Here is a 21446-nt window from a genome sequence, read left to right as displayed (position 1 = left end):
AGCCTGCAATTGGGAACAGGGACAACTTATCTCTGTTAATCGTAATTCCCTGATAGTTCCGCAAACAGCGCTAGTGCTTCCATAATCAACTCTAAGTTGTCCTCTGGGTTTCATATATATAGTAAGGTATCGTCAGTGTACATTGATATCAGGTGGCTTACGCCATCTATGCGTATGCCAGTCGCAGGATATTATGTCCTTAAATACTGCGCTATCGGTTCCATGGCCAAGATGTAAAGCAATGGAGACAGCGGGCACCCCTGCCTAGATCCTTTTTATAGCTCCCACATATCCAAGATGTACTTCACAGTCCTAACTCTGCCTACTGGTTGGGTGTAAATTAGCCATACCCATCGTATGTACGGCTGTCCAAAGCCAAACCTACGTGACGTTGCATAAAGCCATTCCCATCTCACTGAATAAAACGCCTTCACCGCGCTGAGCGTTGCTATTGCGCATGGGGCCTCCCAGGTCGCAGTGTTGTCCATAACGTGGCGCAACCGCCGCAGATTCCAGGCCATGTTTCTGCCTGGCACATAACCAGTCTGGTATGAATGTATAACCATGTGGATCACCCGCTTCAGCCAATTCGCTAGTGTAACCGTCAATATCTTGGTTGAGCATGGATAGAGACCGGTGTATCGCAGGCCTTAAGAAGGGGAACAATGATCGATTCCCTCAGGCTAAGGGGAAGGACTCCTGTTTCATAGGAGTCATTAAATGCGTTCAGGGGCTGAGGATCCAATTCGTCCGTGTATTCTGTATAGAACTCTCCAGGCAGGCCATCCGAACCTGGGTTTTTGCCTGTGGGCAGTGCTCTAATCGCGCACCTTATTTCATCCAATGAGATGGGTGCTTCCAAGCTATTGATCTTGGCTTAAACAAGGGAGGTTTATCTCATCTAACACTTCTTTTATATGCACGTGTGATACCTGGGGCCCCTCCTGGTAAAGAGTGTGATAGAATTCTTTAACGGCCACATTAATGTATATATGTATATCGAATGAATGGGACTCTGGTTTTCTTCCCTTTTATATAGCCAGGCTAGCAATCTACCCGGATTGTCACCTTCTTTGTTGTTTCTCGACATATTTGGAGTAATTATGTTTTCCCAGTCTTCCCCAACATTCCACACACCTCTCCCTTAATGCTGCTGCCTCTACATCTATGCCATTCTGACCTGCGTGGGATTGTTCCTGCAACTGTAACTGTTCCTCCGCAGAGGCTAGTTCTCTGCCTATCAGGGTCTGGACACTACTCGATTTTGTAATGGCGGTACCCCTGATGACGACTTTAAGGGCTTCCCATAGGGTTCCTGCAATGGGGACACTGCCCGTGTTAAGCGCAAAGTACTCATCAATGCTATTTTTAATGTGCTCTCGGAAGGGGATATCCCGCAAGGATTCACCCCTATGTCACCAAATAGGTACGGGAGGTCTAGGGGGCACATACTGCCACAGCAGTCAGGGAAGCAAATGGTCTGACAGAACTCTACTTTTATATTCGGCTAGTATAAAGCTGTCCACTGTATCCTGACAGATAAGGAAGTAATCTATCCTGGTGTAGACTGCATGTGGCGCAGAGAAGTGGGAGAAATGCTTGGTGTCTGGATGTAGTGTCCTCCGAATATCTAACAGGACGAGCAATTTCAGGCGAGTCTGTAAAGACATGGCAGGTGAGGTAGGTCTGCAAAATCTGGTGTCAGACCTGTCTAATGATGGGTTCAAAATACAATTGAAATCACCTCCCGATATAATGTTGCTGTACCTGCAGGGGCTAAGCCTCGTATATAGTGTTTGGAAGAACGCTGCTGTGTTGTGGTTGGGAGTGTATGTGTTTATCAAGCATGTGTTCTAGGAACCCCTGTACTAGCTCCATTCTACCTTCATTGTCAGTCTTGATGTGGGTGGCCTTGAATGGTACCGTATGTGCTATCGTTAATCTTATTGTTTATTATTATTTGGGGGGGGATTTTAAAATGGAAAATAGGAAAAGAAGTTTCGATGTTCCTATTGTAAATGTTATATTGCTGTTGACTTTGTGCTATGCACATCGAGATTTCAATAAAAAGTTCTAATTGGGGGAGAGGGCAACACCTGGGTTTGCAGCCATACCATACACCTTGCTGATGAAACAGAAATACAAAATTATGTACCTGCAAAGGTTGGAAACGTAATGCACAATACCACTAGACAAGGAGTAAGTAGGAGCAGTGTGCCAGGGCAGTGAGGAAAACAAGAGTATGCATTTGCACGGCTGCGGGTGATAAAGCATGCCACACTCAATAAACAACACTGAAACAAGGGAGCAGGAACAAGCCCCACCACAGAGAGCAGAGAAAATAGTAGGAGGGAAAACAAGAATCCACCCCTTCCAGTGTAATACTGTCTGCAGTACAGAGTTAAATCAGAGACCTAAAGTGCACAGTAAAAATGCTGGCTAAGGACCAAGAGGATTCTGAACATTATAGCCTATCCAAGACACAGGAATTTACTGCATAGAGCAGCAACCTCGAATATCAGAAACTAGGAACACAAGGGTCAGTCACTACAGGACAACTGTAATAATAGTCAACACTGACCTGAAGCACACTGAAGCTATAAAGTTGCCAAATGATCACCTGCCTCAGGTGTGATCATGCACAGTGGTCTGCTTCCTCCATCCATCCTTGACTTGCAAGAGTGGAGGCAAGGCTATGCACAGGGCATTCTGGGACATGTAGTTGGTAGAATAAAAAAGCATACTGGCTGTCAACAATCCCAATGCCGATCAAGATCAGAACAGAATTTCCGAATGTGATCCTAGTGCCTACACTTCATTACGGCCAAATGCCACAAGGTCTGCAAGCAAAGTCCAATACTGCAAAGGTCACAAAGCATGACGTCTAGAGGTGGGAATGAGAGCAGCGGGAGTGAATAGTGACAGTGATCATTATATCTTCAGGTGCCATCCTTTTGTAATATCGTATGCCTTAAGCACTGCCTTTGGCCTTCAAGCCCTGGATGATCTGAGACTTCCTGAAGCCAAACCCAGACAAAACTGAGTGACTGCCCATATCTGGGAGGAATGTTCCTTTCCCCGTGTAATCGTAGTTGGCCAGTTGAGCGCGCTAATTCCAGTTGTTGAGATCTACATAATAGTCCACACCAAATCTTTATTCAACTATTCAGTCTGCCAATTATCAACTTTACCTGCTGCAGAGGATAATGCATTTCCTCCCTCATATAATCACCTGTCCAGTTGTGCGGGCTCTGGACTTGTCCTGGTTAGTTTCAGGCAGTGCTCTCTTTGTCTGATTGCCCAAGTCCTCTTTGGTTACTGTTCAGGGAGTGCCTATGCTAAAGCTTGGACAACACCACAGTAACAGTATCATCAGTCTCGGGAGGTTAGCTCACGGGCACCATGCTCGCCTTGGAAGCAAGATGGTACGGAACATGGAGCACCACAGATTCGATCCCTGTGTACGTGCTTAGAAACCTCTGGGTATTAAGCGCTTTATAAATAACCTATCATATCATATCATATCAAGAACACTATGAATAATTCTTTTGCATTCCCCAAACAGTGGTGTGAGGTCCATTTAATTACTAGGCAAATGGGAGTATAATTCTTCTTGAGTTGCAAATGGTGGTTAATAAGGTAAGACTGTGCTTGATAGTTATGTGTTTGGAAACATAAATGTAAAGAAACAGCTTCCAATGTGCAGAAGTTGATGACTTTGTAAGATCACACTGAATCTGTTGGTTGTCTTCATGACCATCAGTCTGGCTTCAGAGCTGTCAGAAGCACAGAAACTGCTCTCCTGGACATCCGTGAAGACCTGCTCTCTAACGTTGACTCCAATACCCCCTGTGTCCTCATCTTACTTGATCTCTCTTCTGCCTTTGACACGGTCAACCATTCCATCCTGCTCAACCGTCTCCGTGATAACCTGGGTATCACAGGTCAGGCCCTGGTGTGGCTGACTTCTTTCCTCACTGATCGATCATCCAAAGGTCCAATTTGGGTTCTTCCTCTCATCTATCTCTATCTCTACCTGTGGTGTTCCCCAGGAGTCTAACCTCTCTCCCTGGCTTTTCAATCAATACCTGGCACTTCTTGCCCATCGCATTGCCGCTCTCTGCCCCTACTTTCAGTGCTATGCGGATGACACTCAGCTCATTTTCAGGCTACCTTCAGCCCCCTCTTCTCCTTCACTCATCTCTGACTGTCTGTCTGCTATCCATGAGTGGTGTGCCGCCAATGATCTCTGCCTTAATGCCAGTAAGACTGAGATTCTCCTCATGGGCACACCCACTCCCTCCTTTCCTGTAGCTCACTGGCCGGCCTCTCTTGGCCCTCTTCATGCTCCCACCTGTGAGGCTAAAAACCTCAGGGTCATCTTCGACTCCACACTCTCCTTCTCTCCTCACATCTCTGACGTCTCTAAGAAGTCACACTACCAGCTGCACCTCCTCAGAGGTATTCTTCCTTTCCTCTCCTTCCCCCAGAAGCTCACTGTCTCCAGAGCTCTGGTTCTGTCTAGGGTGGACTATTGCAACAGCCTCTTTCTAAATCTGCCTGCTTCTACTCTCCGCCCTCTGCAACTCATCCAAAACAGGACTGCGAGACTTATCCTTAGCCTCAAGCCCAGGGATCGTATATCTCCAGGACTGAAATCTCTGCACTGGCTCCCAGTGGCTGCAAGGATTACGTTAAAAACCCTCTGCATTGTCCACAAGGCCTTCTGGGGCCTGGGGGCTCAATACCTTCAACTCTTTCTCCCTAAATATCTTCCTCCTCGAGCTCTTCGCTCATCCGCCTCCAACTCCATCGGAGTCGGCCGCTTCTCCAAGCAACGAGATGGTGGTAGATCTCGTTCTTCGGCAGGGGCCTCCCTCGGGAGCAGCCTCCCTGCCTCCTTGAAACTTGAGGAGAACCATCTCCGGTTCCAGAAGCACCTGAAAACCTTGCTCTTTGCTTCTGCTTTCTCTCCTCCTCTCCCCTGCTGAACTCCTGGCTGAAAATGAAACTGCACTGGTTACCTGGCCACCCTCATTTCTTAGGCCCAGGTCCCCTCCCCCACCAGTTGCACACCTGCACTGCCTTGTGGCAACCCCCGCACCTGGGGACTGTTTACTGTATCCCTACAGTCCCCTACCAGCACTTGACATCTGATGTCTGCACTTACCCTTGCACTTTCCACTAGTGTCCGTACTTTTTACTTATTGCTTTTATTTATTCTATTTATCCCATGTACTGCACTGTCCCCTCCCCCCGCACTTCCCCCTTTTCCCCCTCCCCTGCACTTGCGCGATCTGAATGACACCTGGCCTAGTAGGATCGTTGTCTCTGTCTTCCCTCTGTTCCCCCTCCCTTGCCTCGTCACGCCTTGAAACACTTGTGTATAGGCGCGTTATAAATGCCATATCATATCATATCATGCTAGTAGTAGATGACGAAGCAGGAAGACTTCAGAGCTTGTAAAGACTCACCCGCTGCTTCTCTGTTTTCAGGAGGTTGGAGCGACACCCCTCCCATCACATACGAACATGGAGGTGCGGTGGTGGACATAGCGATACTGGTGGATGGGCACCGCCCAATTGGTGCACGGGCACGACGTATCACTGAGCCGGAGCTGAGACTGGTCAGTGCAAGCGGAGCACGGGGGGCAGAGGTTACGTCGCAAGTCGTGTGCCGGAGCCTGGAGGACATGCGTGACTACTGCCAGCCTCACGCTGCAGGTGAGAGTAAGACAAAATGGTTGTGCACAGAGACAAATGTCACCAGTCTGTTCTTATGTAAATATAGAGTTAGGGTCAAAGGGCAATTTTTCTCTCCAGGGCTTGGTTGGGAACCGTTCCATTCTAAGGGATTTTATAAAGACAAGATTGGGGAGAGCAGAACTGGCCGAAAGAGCAACATTATCTGCCTGGGTTAGGTGGCACACCGGGAATCGGCTAGAGCAGCCACAGACTGCTCAAAGGGTCAATAGAAGAACTGGCAAAAGAGCAAAAATATTCGGCAAAGGGGAAAGAGGAACATAGAAGGTGGGAGCTGAAGAACCATGATGCCATATTAAATCTGTCATTTGGGTTGGCGCCCAATGGGCCAGAAGACTTCTTAAATTAGATGACTCTAACCTTCGTGATTAGATGTTTTTGCATGCGTACCTCATTACAGAGCAAGAGAATTCTAGAACGGTTTGGCTGAGAGATTGGCAATGTGATGCAGTCGCTCAGCTTTAGAACTGCTTTTTTATGCTTAAATATCGAGGAGCGTAGCTCTAGGACTGTACGAACGGCGTAGCACAGTGACACATAGTCATTTAATTGGACAGTTGTATGACCTAAGAGTTTGTATAATAGTTAGTCCCTCATGTTATGGATAGCTGAAGGAGCAGAAAAGCATAGGTGTCAAGCAGCCACACTGTCTTGTGTGACCCCCTCAACTCGTCCTTTTTTTTTGTTGACGGGAAATGCTGGGACTAAGCCAATTATTTTGTCAAATTGTTCTGTTATTGTATTTTATATGTAGTACACACAACAATGAATGTTTCTAAAAATAGAAAACTATTGGTTGTAAAGCATCCTCTTACATTAGTAATGCGTCAGAGAACATACTCCTACATCGAAAGCAAACCCACCTTTCCTCTCAATTCTGCGGGGCTTTACATACAAAGCGTAGTCGCTCTTCGCATACACATAACAGTATTTCAAAGCAATCATAAGACGGTTAGCATATTCTTTCTGCATCCCCTAGTGGGGAAGGGAAACTATTTAAACGTTTAAACATCGAAAGCTTTTCTCCATCTCTCCAAGCTAATTTCTCCTCACTCCCACCTTGGGTCTTGCTAAAAACTCTATCGAAATGGTAGACCATACAAGCACATTTAGATTCATACATTCTCAATTGCTCACTGAACAATATCGTTTCTATTCATCTGAGATCATAAATACACAGTTACCTATGTATCGTTCCATAAAAGTAACTATTCCCACTTTAAATGTACCAGGGACTTGTCAAGTGGCCTGTGTAGGATGCATAGATGAGGTTTCACAAACCTTTATTGGGTGTACAGAAGACTGACTGCTATAGTGTGTTCACAAACTTGTATTGATATTGTATTTCCAGTAAGATGGCAAAGATATAACAAAACTAAAGTCTCTCCTTCACCAGGCGTGGTAACGTCTCACCCAAGGGCGTAGGATACACACAAGATCTGGGGGGGGGCACAGGGGACACCTTTGGGACTTCGCTACAGACACAACATAACCCAATCCAGACCGCCAGAGGGCCGAGTGACAATCCTTAAAGCCCTTTAAATACATGTGTTCTTTATTCTTGGATTTATTTAAAAAAAGAAAAACAAATAATAACCGTTTTAAAAACACAATCACACTTCCAATAAGTTGCAGATTTATCATCAACAGCACAATACTTAACGCTCATTATAAACACATTTTCAGCAAAACAGTGTTAGAAATCATGTATTTGTGGACTATTAAAACTAACCTTCAAACATTCGAGATCTTACAGCAGGGATTTTAACCAAACCAAGTACTATTCGTCTTTATGAAGCTCTCAAAAATGTAATTTTTGTAACGAGGCTTTGATGTTTTGTAAATTTTTGCACCTTTGCATCCTTTAGAATCCAAAGCAAATAATGTTGCTATTGCTTGTATTTCTACCAGATTCATGATATCTTTATGTCTATTGCAGAGTAATATGATTCAGTCTTTTCTGAGATGTACTTGAACGCAGTCAGGTTTTCAGTCGTCTCAAAACACTAACGCTTCTCGCAGCCTGACAGTAAGAAACTGGAACAGTTCAGAGGATGTGCAGTAGCTTCCCCTGTGCAAAGAATGGTCTTTGTCTGGGAAGATTCCTCAGAAAAATATCTACCAGTTTTGGGACTGAAGAATACTTGTGGATGCTTGATAAGGTTGTCAATTGTGTAGAGAGGAGAACATATTTAATTTCTAGACATTTAACAATCATTTCAGAGCTTCTCCCTGATTAGTGGAAGAGTGGGATGGAAGAGTTCAGAAGGGGACTAGGGGAGAGTGAAAGAAGGGAGTAGTGGACAGCAGGATAGTTGCTAACAAATTAGCGTGAGAGTGGTGGAAAAAAGATGGTCAGGAAGGTGGCGCATTTAAGAGGAAGATTGTGGTATAGTGTCCAAAAAAAGGTTTATAGATCCAATTACTCATTTGACTATTACCATGCCTGTTGCAGCATTTTAGACTCCACTTAGAACAAGCACTGACAAAGCAAATAGTGTTAGTCTGACTTTAAAGCATTTTATTTGCATTGGTGTTAATCTCCAGGTACCCATGCTAATTACCAGCTATTTCCATCATAGGCCCAGAAAGTACCACAATTTGTCAGGTATGGGCATGATGTGCTCTTGTACTCACACCATGCACCACATATTGCACCCTTATACCAAGTAACACAATCAAACTCCGAAGTACTTACAATTTGAAAGTTTTATTATCAAAATCCAAGGTATTCATACCATCACCAGTTATTGCCTTCAATACATCAGGTTCTCGCACAACTACCATCCAATGCCCATGTACTCAATCTATTAGCGAGGCTATGCAAAATTAGCATAGTAGAGCCAGTGTCCACGATGTCCAGTTAGGAGGCAAAGAGGCTCCTGGCTATATTATGCCCATTTAGAATCGCAGTGCAAGATTCGGTTTCATTCAATTATGATGTTAATGCAAGGTTCCATTATATCTACTTAGCACAAAAAGGCTAGATACTAATATGCCAAGCTATCACATGCAATGGCAGAATCAAATATGCCGAACTTGCACAGTGATGTCACACAAAATTATTCGTAGTTTTCTTTTTTTTCAGAAAAAATTCAAGCCATTGTTTTACATGAAAAGATAACATTGAGAATATGTGGAATATACAAAAAGAAAACAACATATTTACAGAAATGTAACATGGTAAATGAGAATAGAACAAGGGGTGAGAGAGAAGCAAGAGAAAATAAATAAATAAATGAAAATAAATATTTGTAGTTTTCACAGCAGAGCAAGATAGCATTATGAACACCAGCATAGTAAACCCAGACTTCAGTAGGCTTGGATAGCACTGCACTCACATATTCTCTAGGGGGCTGTAGGTGTGTGGTGCTGGGGGCAGCAGGAGTGTGCAGTGCAGTGCTCGGGGACTGTATGCACAATGCAGTGAAGTGTGTATATTGCTATGCTTCGGGCAGTGTGAAGTTCTGTTTTGGAATGTGTGTGTGTGCAGTGTGGTGATGTGTATGTGCATGGTTGGGTGGGGGCCTACAGTGCAGTTGGGTGGGGTGTATGCACAGTGCTGCATTGGGTGTAGATGTTTGGTGTGGGTGTGCAGTGGTGTGTGTGTGCAGTGCTGCATGGGGTATATACGCAGTGATGGGCAGTGCTGCTTATGCAGTTCAGGCATGTTTATTGCCAAAGCGTATTTGGGCATATGCTATCCTGCTTCATACTTTACAATTAAAGGAGTTTCTTAATGTTGACCACATCTCAGAATGCATGTCCTTTTAATGTACCTAATGAGGGCCATCCCCCTGTGCCTTTGGAAAAAGGAGCACGGAGGAGGCGCAAGTCATGACAGGGTCCTTTCTCACTCTGTCATGATTTTTTATTTTACGTGTGACAGCCCCTGGAACTCCTCAAAAAAGGCACATAGGATCATGACAAACACCAAGAAACAACCAACAAACTGATACACACACAACCCACACACCTCCCCTCCACTGGACCGCCAGGAAAAGCATCCAACACTGCAGCCTGCTCAACATACAATCTATGGCAAAACACCAAATGGAAATGTTCGACCTCTTTAGCGAATGCGGCATGGACGCCCTCTTCCTCACAGAAACATGACTATTAGACCACTATAAAGTATTCGCTCCTGAAGCCATACCTGCAATTATAAACTAATACAATCTAACAGAGAAAGCAGATGAGGAGGAGGAATTGCTGGGGCACTCAAAAACCAAATAAGCTTGACATATTTACCTTCAACAGACATAGAAAACTGCAAATCACTCCTAGTCAACCGCAAATTCAGTGAACGATCCAACCTACTCTTCCTTCTTATCTAGAGACTGCCCACATACAACCCTAACGTCGCCCCAAAATTCACTGATGCCATAGCTAGACCAGCTGTAAATCATGACAACATCATAATTTGAGAGATTTATACATTTGGTTTGAAAGCAAAAACTGAACTACAACTAACTCCATCAGCGAACTCCTGGACATTTTCCATCTCAAACAAATGCGGAACAGACCCACCCACAGAGCTGGACACACCCTCTCCACTACCGCCCCACTGGTACCAATCATCTGGAGGGACCATCATATGATCCCATTCACAGTTAGAACACCAACCCATATTATACCCACAAACATAAAGCAACTGATGACAAGCAAAATAAACTGGAAAAGGCTTGATCTAGAAATGTTAACCCAATTAATACGATATGATATGATATGGCATTTGTAACGCTACTATACACAAGTGTTAGAAACCACCAAATCCGATTCCTCTCAACTACATGAATCAACACCAGACGCTGTTGAAAAGAACCTTCACACCTGGATCACAGATAGATTAGACCTATTGGCACCTTTAAAAACTTTCAAACCCACACCAAAAAAATGTAGTGGCTACTCAGTACAGAGAAGAAATTTGAAAACTCAAAAAAATAGCCCATAAACTAGAAAAGACATGAAAAACTACAAGCAACTGGACAAAAAAAACAACCAAATAGAAATGTATCCATACATATCGGCAGTGTTCAAAGCCAAGAAAGCACATTACACCACAAGAATCCAATCGGCAACAAACCCCCAAAAGGCAACCCACCTCGTTCAGTAACAACACTGAACCCTCGCAAATGTTATGTAAGAGTATCGCAGACCACCTTAGAACAAAAATACATCAATTCAGCAAGCCATAGAGGCATCCAGTAGGACAACTAACAAAACCCTCCCAGAAACCAGATCCGCAATAACCAGCGCAACATTCACCCAATTCAAACCAATTAGCGAGAACCTTCAGCAACATACTGAAAGAAACCAATAGGGCCAGATCCCCAAGTGACCCATGCCCACCGGATATCTACAGACAGATACTCACCCCTAAAACACCAGCCCTTTACATCCGACTAGTAATAAACCTATCCCTGAACACTGGAATACTATCACAATTATCCAAAATCGGCCAATATTAAACCATTCTATAAAAAATCAGGCCGGAAAAACAGATGACCCTGAGAACTAAAGACCTATATCAAGCCTACTCTATCCAGCAAAAATCTTGGAGAACCACTTGTACAAAGAACTGCTCAACCATGTGGAATCCAACGGACTACTTGACCAATCCCAAGTTGGTTTCAGACCCATGAGAGGAACTGAATCAGAACTCCTCTCCATATGGGACAACCTAAAGATGAATGCCAACAGCAACACCCAATCTGCCCTCATAGTTCTAGTCATATTGGTTGCCTTTGATACAATCAAACACACATTACACAAAAGACTGGAAGAAGCAGGCATTCAAAACACAACACTTCAATTGCTGAAATCTTTCCTCACCAACCAAACCTACCACCCTTCATTCACATCAAACACAAAAAAACTCACCTGTGGCATACAACAAAGATCCAGCCGCTCTCCACTTTTTGTCAATATCTACATGCCCCCCAATGAAGCTCCTACAAACTCATGGACTGACATCTTACTACTACGCCAATGACAACCAACCGATTTTCAAGATGACTAGCAACAACGACCCTGACAATGCCCTCCCCACACAAAAACAACCTAACACAGACATCTCTCACCTGTCTCATGTATGGGAACTCAACCTGAATCGTCAACTGTGACAAAAAACCTGGGAATACTCATGGACAGTGGTCTCACCCTGGAACCACAGGTCAAAGCAATAGCAAACAAATAATTATATTGTCTTCGAATAATAAGAGGGATCCTCCCTTACACCTTCTTCCCACACTGTACCTGGTTATTGTCTCATTGGTATTATCAAGAATATACAATGCAAATAGCCTCTACCTAGGAATGCCCGAACACCTCACCAAAAAACTACAGCACATCCAAAGCACAGCAGCAAGACTACTCCTGAGACTAAATAGAAGAGTTCACCTCAGGCCTGAGAATTCTACATTGGCTACTAGTCCAGAAACAAATCAACTTCAAATCCCTCTGCATTGTCAATAGATCACTACACAGACAAGGAGCCAAATTCCCCCAAGCAAAAATCACCCAATACCAACCCAGAAAATCCTTAAATTATTGTACCAACCTCCAAATAGAAAGAAGACAGTATGAGAAAACTAAACTCAGAGAAACTGCTTTCTCTATTCTCTTAGTCAAACTATGGAACTCGATCCCGAAGGAAATGAAGACGACAGAAGACCACCTAATCTTCCAGAAATGGCTTAAAACGTTGTTATTCAATGTGCCAAGATAAAAACAGATCAACAACAACTATACAATGATCACCCTCATGGCAAGCCATTTCAACGCCACACAATGTCCAAACCATGGGCAGGCTCCTACACCCCATACAATGCCGAAACCACATCCACAAAGGCATTGAAACTCTAGCCATGAGGAACAGAACCGCGAGGACCCCTACAACCGAACACTCTGCAATTTTCGGACTGATGTTTCAAAAAACACACACACATATTTCTCCAGCGTGAGGTCTGGCATGGATTCACATGCTCATGATATTCGTCAGGCTGGGAATCCTCGGTAAAAGAAAAAATCAGTTTAAGTTTCGTTTCTGAACTGTCTTTCTGCAAATAACCAATCACTGGTCTCTGGGCCATACTGCCCCCAGCCAATGACTGCCCTCTACCTAAGCCCCTCCTCTGGCAGCCATCTTCAGATTTGTACCGCACGTTCAAGTCCTCGTGCTTAGCTCTTGAGCTTTACTGCGTATTGTGTTTTTTCATAAGAGTTTACTGTTATTTTTTCGGTCATCTCGAGCCTCAAGCTCCACCGATTCATCTTCTGATCAACGGCCCTCTGGCGGATGACGCAGCGACGCCTGGACCGTCAGAGAGCCCACCATCCAAGCAAAGGTGGATCCATCCTCCCTCGCCCTTCCATCCTTCACCTCCATCCCCTCCACCGAGGGATGAGACGGGGAAGGAGACGGCGATGGCGGGGACGGACGACGGCGGTGACGATGGAACAGATCTCTGTCGCCTCAACCCCGGGATTCCCCTCCCAACAAAATTGACTTGTTTCACGCCATGATCGCCAGGGCCTCAGAGCTCTTCCAGCTATGCCCCAAAGAGCAGAAGAAGGAGGGATTCCTTTATCAAAGACGAGAGTCCAAGAGGAAGACCGTACTCTCAGTCCCGCTATTGGACGACATCTGGGGCGAGGGACTGTCCCTTCTGAAGAACCCGTCCTTGGCCCCTGCGAAGAGAGACCGGTACGAGAAGAAGTACTGGGTCCCAGATTCCGCTCATATGTGCCTCAGGGCCCAGCCATCCCCGGACTCAGCAGTCTCTGCGGTGGCCAAGAAGAAATCGGCTGGGGCGACGGCATCGACTTCCACTTCCCCACCAGACGGCGAGGGGAAGAAGCTGGACGCCATGGGACATTGGGTCATCTCATCGGCAGCAGCGACCATTAAGGCGGCCAACGCTCTCGCTATCGTGGCCCGCTACGATAGGGAGCTGTGGTTTAAAATTGCCCCCTCCTGGACTTCCTTCCGGACGACAAGAGAGCAGAGACCCTCATAATCCTGCAGGAGGGCGAGGTGGCTTCTGACCACGCCATCACAGTAGCCACGGACATTGCCAACACTAGTTTTCACCAGATGAGCAACAGCGTTTGCCTTTGCCAGCGCGGTTGGCTCAGGGCCACCGATTTCCGTCAGGACGTACAGACCAGGGTACTGGACATGCCCTTCGACAGAAACAACCTGTTCGGCAAGGCAGTGGACGAGTTACTTTAGGCCATCAAGGCAGACACCGAGACGGCCCGTGCCTTGCGCACGCTCCATCAGCGACGGCCGTCCTTTCGGACCTACGGAGGCAAGTCTCAAGGTGCCTCCAAGGATTCAGTGGCAGCTCTTCGTCGTACCTTCAGGCGGCCTGTTCTTCATTGCAGGAAGCCTACAGGTGCCGCAGCAAGGCCGGTGTACATCGTTGTTGTCGCCAGGGGGCCCAAGGTGGCAAGGTCTCAGCGAAGCAGAACTGAACCGGCCGGGATGTCGGGCCCCCACCCGAGCACCCATCGGCGTGTGGAAATCCATCTCCACCGACTGTTGGGTGATGGATGCCCTGGCCCACGAACACACTCTGGAGTTTCAAAGGAAGTGTCCCCACTTTCCACTGGTGGCCAGGAAAGAAAACCACATTCCACAGCTACTTCTGGAGGTACGAGCAATGCTGGAAAAGGGCCCGATAGAGCTTGTCCCGAAGAGGCTCCAGGGCTCCGGAGTATATTCGCGGTACTTCCTTGTCCGAAAGAAGACCGGCGGATGGCGGCCCATCCTAGATCTCCGCTGCCTCAACAAATACATAAAATCACCCTTCAGCACGTACTGGGACAGTTGGAAGAAGGGGACTTCCTTTCGTCAGTGGACCTGGAGGATGCATACTTCCACATCCCATATGCAAGGGACATCAGACATTTCTGTGCTTCGTGGTCCAAGGGCGAAACAATCCGTTCAAGGCACTGCCGTTCGTTTGAAGTCGGCACCAAGGGTCTTCACCAAGTGCCTGGCGCCAGTGGGGCGCGGCTGCGCCTGCAGGGGATCCATGTCTACCCCTATCTGGACGATTGGCTCATCCAAGCAAAGTCAAGGGAACTCGCTGTCGACCACACAGCGAGGACCGTCCGCCTGCTCACGGAACTGGGGTTCTTGATAAACTATGCGAAGTCCTGCTTGGTGCCATCGCAGGATGCCCTGTTCCTGGAAGCCAGGCTCAACACGGTGGCGCGACAGGCTTCACCGTCGGAGAAGAGGATAAAGGCCATCCTGGGCAAGGTACAACGGTTGTTGACCATGGAAGTTGCCAGGGTGAGGTCCATCAAGTCCCTGCTCGGCATGATGTCGTCATGCACATATCTCGTACGGCTGTGCAGGTTGCGGATGCGGCCGCTGCAGGAGTTCCTCGACACCCGTTGGATACAAGTGGTGGGAAGCTTCAAGGACAAGATCACCCTCAACAAGACTTTCTGACAAGCGATCCGGTGGTAGGGCACCCGCGCGCATCTCGGGGCAGGCATGGACTTCCAGACCACAGCGCATCAGGAAACGGTGACGACGGACGCCTTCCTGGAGGGATGGGGCGCGCACACCGGAGATCTCCACGCAAGAGGTCTTTGGCTCCTAGAGGAGAGGGAGCTGCACATCAATGTCCTGGAGATCCAGGCCGTATTCTGGGATCTCAGGTCCTTCCTTCCATCCCTCAAAGGTAAGGTTGTACGGGTCTTCACCGACAACACCACCATGATGTTCTACATCTGGAAACGGGGGCACCAGATCCCCGCTCTCTCCAAGGAAGCGCAAGATCTGTGGCACTGGGCCATCGCCCAAGGGATGTTCCTGGTACCCTTTAACTTGGCAGGAGTGAAGAACACCGTCGCCGACTCACTCAGCAGGGAGCTGCACTCTTGCCGCGAGTGAGAGCTTCGGCAGGATCAGGTAGATCTCCTATTCTGATGTTGGGGAAATCCCCAGATTGATCTGTTCGTGACGGCGGCGAACACCAAGTGCCAGAAGTTCACCAGCAGGTTTCCCCAGCCGGGGAGCTTAGGGGACGCATTCTCCTTTCCCTGGGAAGACCTGTTCCTCTATGCATTCCCACCGTTGCTTCTGTGACTCATTGGTCCACTCAGACAGTCCCAGTGCAGGATGATCCTCGTCGCACCAGCGTGGCCGAGACAGATATGCTACCCGGACCTTCTTGACTGGAGTCCCCTCCAGTCAAAGTGTCGACGGACATGGATCTTCTCACCAGGGAAGGAGGCGCGATCCTGCATCACGACCCAGGATCGCTGAACCTGCAGGCCTGGCTCCTGCAGCACTAGAGTTCAGAGGCTACTATATCCCGGCGGACTGGAAGGAGGTACTTGCCAAGGCCAGGGCTTCCTCGACTCTCACCTCAACTGGGACCACAGCGATGACCGCCCCGGAGTTCTGGTGTAGCGGGAGATAACCGCCAGATGAATTTTGATGGAGGCATGCGCCAGCCCCGCCTTGGCCAGCGACAGCAAATATGGCACCACTTGAGGGGCCGTAATCTGTAGAGGGTTAATCTTCTGTGCACGGCACCAGTCAGAGAACCTCTTCCATTTATGTCCATAGCACTTGAGAGTCAAGGAAGCCCTGGCCTTGGCAAGTACCTCCTTGCAGTCCGCCGGGATATTGTAGCCTCTGAACTCTAGTGCTGCAAGAGCTAGGCCTGCAGGTTCAGCGATCCTGGGTCGTGATGCAGGATCGCGCCTCCTTCCCTGGTGAGAAGATCCATGTCCGTCGACACTTTGACTGGAGGGGACGCTGACATGTCCAGAAGGTCCGGGAACAATATCTGTCTCTGCCACGCCGGTGCAACGAGGATCATCCTGCACCGGGACCGTCTGAGTTGACCGATGAGTCGCAGAAACAACGGCAACGGTGGGAATGCATAGAGGAACAGGCCATCACAGGGAAAGGAGAATGCGTCCCCCAAGCTCCCCGGCTGGGGAAACCTGCTGGCGAACTTCTGGCACTTGGTGTTCGCCGCCGTCGCGAACAGATCGGTCTGGGGATTTCCCCACCGTCGGAATAGGAGATCTACCTGATCCTGCCGAAGCTCCCACTCAGGGCAAGAGTGCAGCTTCCTGCTGAGTGAGTCGGCGACAGTGTTCTTCACTCCTGCCAGTTGAAAGGGTACCAGGAACATCCCTTAGGCGACGGCCCAGTGCCACAGATCTTGCGCTTCCTTGGAGAGAACAGGGATCTGGTGCCCCCCTGCTTCCGGATGTAGAACATCATGGTGATGTTGTCGGTGAAGACCTGTACCACCTTGCCCTTGAGGGACGGAAGGAAGGACCTGAGAGCCCAGAATACGGCCCGGAGCTCCAGGATGTTGATACGCAGCTCCCTCTCCTCTGGGAGCCAAAGGCCTCTTATATGGAGATCTCCGGTGTGTGCGCCCCATCCCTCCAGGGAGGTGTCGGTCGTCACAGTTTCCTGATGCGCTGGGGTCTGCAAGTCCACGCCCGCCGCGAGATGTGCGCGGGTGCCTCACCACCGGATCGCTTGTCGGAAAGTCTCGTTAGGGTGATCTTGTCCTCGAAGCTTCCCGCCACTTGATCCAATGGGCATCGAGGAACTCCTGCATCAGCCGCATCCGCAACTTGCACAGCCGTAAGAGGTATATCATGACACCATCATGCCGAGCAGGGACTTGATGGACCTCACCCTGGCGACTTCCATGGTCAGCAGCCATTGTACCTTGCCCAGGATGGCCTTTATCCTCTCCTCCGACGGTGAATCCTGTCGCGCCACCGTGTTGAGCCTGGCTCCCAGGAACAGGGAGTCCTACGATGGCACCAAGCAGGACTTTGCATAGTTTATTGAGAACACCAGTTCCGTGAGCAGGAGGACGGTCCTCGCTGTGTGGTCGACGGCGAGTTCCCTTGACTTCGCTCGGATGAGCCAATCGTCCAGATAGGGGTAGACGTGGATCCGCTGCAGGCGCAGCCGCGCTGCCACCGGCGCCAGGCACTTAGGGAAGACCCTTGGCGCCGACTTCAAACTGAAGGGCAGTGCCTTGAACTGATAGTGCCGCCCTTGGACCACGAAGCGCAGAAATGTTCGATGTCCCTGCATATGGGGATGGGGAAGTATGCATCCTCCAGGTCCAGTGACCAAAGAAAGTCCCCTTCTTCCAGTTGTCGGGTGACCATCCGTAATTTCTGGGATTTTATGTATTTGTTGAGGCGGCAGAGATCTAGGATGGGACGCCAGCCGCCGGTCTTCTTTCGGACGAGGAAGTACTGCGAGTATACTCCGGAGGCCCGGAGCCTCTTTGGGACAAGCTCTATCGCGCCCTTTTCCAGCATCGCTCGTACCTCCAGAAGTAGCTGTGGAATGTGGTTTTCTTTCCTGGCCACCGGTGGAAAGTGGGCACACTTCCTTTGGAACTCCAGAGTGTGTCCGTGGGCCAGGGCATCCAGCACCCATCGGTCGGTGGAGATGGATTTCCACACGCCGACGAAGTTCGCCAGTCGGCCTCCCACCGGGGTGCACGGGTGGGGGCCCGATGTCCTGGCCGGTTCAGTACTGCTTTGCCGAGGCCTTGCCACCTTGGGCCCTCTGGCGACAACGACGATGTCCACCGGCCTTGCTGGGGCCCCTGTAGGCTTCCTGCGACGAAGAATGGGCTGCCAGACGGTACAACGAAGTGCTGCCGCCGAATCCTTGGGAAGCACCTTGAGACTTGCCTCCGGAGGTCCAAAAGGACGGCTGTCACTGATGGAGCACGGGCCGTCTCAGTTTCCGCCTTGATGGCCTGCAGTGACTTGTCCACTGCCTTACCGAACAGGTTGTTTCCGTTGAAGGACATGTCCAGTACCCTGGTCTGTACGTCCTGATCGAAATCAGTGGCCCTGAGCCAACTGCGCTGGCGAAAGCAAACGCTGTTGCTCATCTGGTGAAAACCGGTGTCGGCGATGTCCGTGGCTACCGTGATGGTGTGGTCAGAAGCCACCTCGCCCTCCTGCAGGATTTTGAGGGCCTCTGCTCTCTTGTCATCCGGAAGGAAGTCCGCGAGGGGGGTAATTTTAAACCACAGCTCCCTATCGTAGCGGACCGCGATAGCGAGAGTGTTGGCCGTCTTAACGGTCGTCGCTGCCGGTGAGATGGCCCGGCATCCCATGGCGTCCAGCTTCTTCCCCTCACCGTCCGGTGGGGAAGTCAAAGTCGATGCTGTCACCCCAGCTGATTTCTTCTTGGCCGCCGCAGAGACTGCTGAGTCCGGGGATGGCTGGGCCCTGAGGCACATAGGAGCGGAATCTGCGACCCAGTACTTCTTCTCGTACCGGTCTCTCTTCGCAGGGGCCGTGGACGGGTTCTCCAGAAGGGAAAGTCCCTCGTCCCAGATGTCGTCCAACAGCGGGACTGAGAGTACGGTCTTCCTCTTGGCCTCTCGTCTTTGATAAAGGAATCCCTCCTTCTTCTGCTCTTCGGGGCATAGCTGGAAGAGCTCTGAGGCCCTGGCGATCGCTGGAAGAGCTCTGAGGCCCTGTCGAACATGGCGTGAAATAAGTCAATTTCGTTGGGAGGGGAAGCCCGGGGAGGCAACGGGAGATCTCTTCTATCGTTGCTGCCGTCGTCTGTCCCCGTCATCGCTGTCTCTGTCCCTGTCTCGTCCCTCGGTGGAGGGGATGTAGGTGAAGGATGGAAGGACTGGGGAGGATGGATCTGCCTTCGCTTGGATGGTGGGCTCTCCGACGGTCCAGGTGCCGCTGGGTCGTCCGCCGGAGGCCCGTTGATCAGAAGATTAATCGGTGGAGCTTGAGGTTCGAATTGACCGAAAAAAGTAAACTCTTATGAAAAAACACAATATGAGTAAAGCTCGAGAGCTAATCACGAGGACTCCCAACACTTGAACGTGTGGTGAAAATCTGAAGATGGCTGCCAGAGTAGGGGCTTAGGTAGAGGGCAGTCATTGGCTGGGGGCACTATGGCCCAGAGACCAGTGATTGGTTATTAGGAGAAAGACAGTTCAGAAATTAAACTGAAACTGAATTTTTCTTTTACCGAGGATTCCCAGCATGACGACGGGGAATATTCATGAGCATGTGAATCCCTGCCAGACCTCATTCTGGAGAAATTTGTGTGCGTGTTTCTTGAAACATCGCTCTGAAAATTGCACCTTTCGGTTGTAGGGGTCCTTGCGGTTCTGTCCCTCACGGCTAGAGTTTTAATGCCTTTGTGGATGTGGTTTTGGCATTGTATGGGGTGTAGGGGGGAGCCTGCCCATGGTTTGAACATTGTGTGGCGTTGAAATGGCTTGTCCATGAGGGTGATCATTGTATAGTTGTTGTTGATCTGTTTTTATCTTGGCACATTGAATAACCACGTTTTAAGCCGTTTCTGGAAGATTGGGTGGTCTTCTGTCGTCTTCATTTCCTTCGGGATCGAGTTCCATAGTTTGACTAAGAGAATGGAGAAAGCAGTTTCTCTGAGTTTAGTTTTCTCATAGTGTCTTCTTTCTATTTGGAGGTTGGTACTATAACTTAAGGATTTTCTGGGTTGGTATTGGGTGATTTTTGCTTGGGGGAATTTGGCTCCTTGTCTGTGTAGTGATCTATTGGCAATGCAGAGGGATTTGAACTTGATTTGTTTCTTGACTGGTAGCCAATGTAGAATTCTCAGGCCTGAGGTGATCTCTTCTATTTAGTCTCAGGAGTAGTCTTGCTGCTGTGCTTTGGATGTGCTGTAGTTTTTTGGTGAGGTGTTCGGGCATTCCTAGGTAGAGGCTATTTGCATTATATATTCTTGATAATACCAATGAGACAATAACCAGGTACAGTGTTGCAAGAAGGTGTAAGGGAGGATCCCTCTTATTAGTCGAAGAAAGTAGAATTATGTGTTTGCTATTGCTTTGACCTGTGGTTCCAGGATGAGACCACTGTCCATGAGTATTCCTAGGTTTTTTTGTCACAGTTGACTATTCAGGTTGAGTTCCCATAGATGAGAGACAGGTGAGAGATGTCTGTGTTAGGTTGTTGTAGTGTGGGGAGGGCATTGTCAGGGTCGTTGTTGTTAGTCATCTTGAAAATGGGTTGGTTCTCGTCGGCGTAGTAGTAAGATGTCAGTCCATGAGTTTGTATGAGCTTCATTGGTGGGGCATGTAGATATTGACAAAAAAGTGGAGAGCGGCTGGGTCTTTGTTGTATGCCACAGGTGAAGTTTTTTTGTGTTTGATGTGAATGGAGGGTGGTAGGTTCTGTGTGTGAGGAAAGATTTCAGCAATTGAAGTGCTGTGTTTTGAATGCCTGCTTCTTCCAGTCTTTTGAGTAATGTGTGTTTGATTGTATCAAAGGCAACCAATATGACTAGAAGTATGAGGGCAGATTGGGTGTTGCTGTCGGCATTCATCTTTAGGTTGTCCCATATGGAGAGGAGATCTGATTCAGTTCCTCTCATGGGTCTGAAACCAACTTGGGATTGGTCAAGTAGTCTGTTGGATTCCACATGGTTGAGCAGTTCTTTGTACAAGTGGTTCTCCAAGATTTTTGCCGGATAGAGTAGGCTTAAAATAGGTCTTTAGTTCTCAGGGTCATCTGTTTTTCCGGATGGTTTAATATTGGCCGATTTTGAATAATTTTGATAGTATTCCAGTATTCAGTGATAGGTTCATTAGTAGTCGGATGTAAAGGGCTGGTGTTTTAGGGGTGAGT

The 21446-nt window shown here is 48.4% G+C and overlaps 1 protein-coding gene across 5 annotated transcripts in view; it reads left to right on the top strand.

Moving 5' to 3' along the window:
- Positions 1-21446, top strand: part of FCSK (fucose kinase) — a 1510689-nt gene that overhangs the window by 1096281 nt on the left and 392962 nt on the right. For all 5 annotated transcript variants that reach the window (XM_069654984.1, XM_069654992.1, XM_069654977.1 and 2 more), the window contains one exon: positions 5496-5723. In XM_069654984.1, coding sequence (XP_069511085.1) covers positions 5496-5723 — 228 coding nt within the window. The remainder of the gene's footprint in view (positions 1-5495; positions 5724-21446) is intronic.

The sequence above is a fragment of the Ambystoma mexicanum genome, chromosome 1p, assembly GCF_040938575.1.
Source record: "Ambystoma mexicanum isolate Mex_15411 chromosome 1p, UKY_AmexF1_1, whole genome shotgun sequence".
Classification (NCBI taxonomy): domain Eukaryota; kingdom Metazoa; phylum Chordata; class Amphibia; order Caudata; family Ambystomatidae; genus Ambystoma; species Ambystoma mexicanum.
Note: the sequence above shows the minus strand (reverse complement) of the source record. Positions and strands in the feature narration are given on the sequence as shown.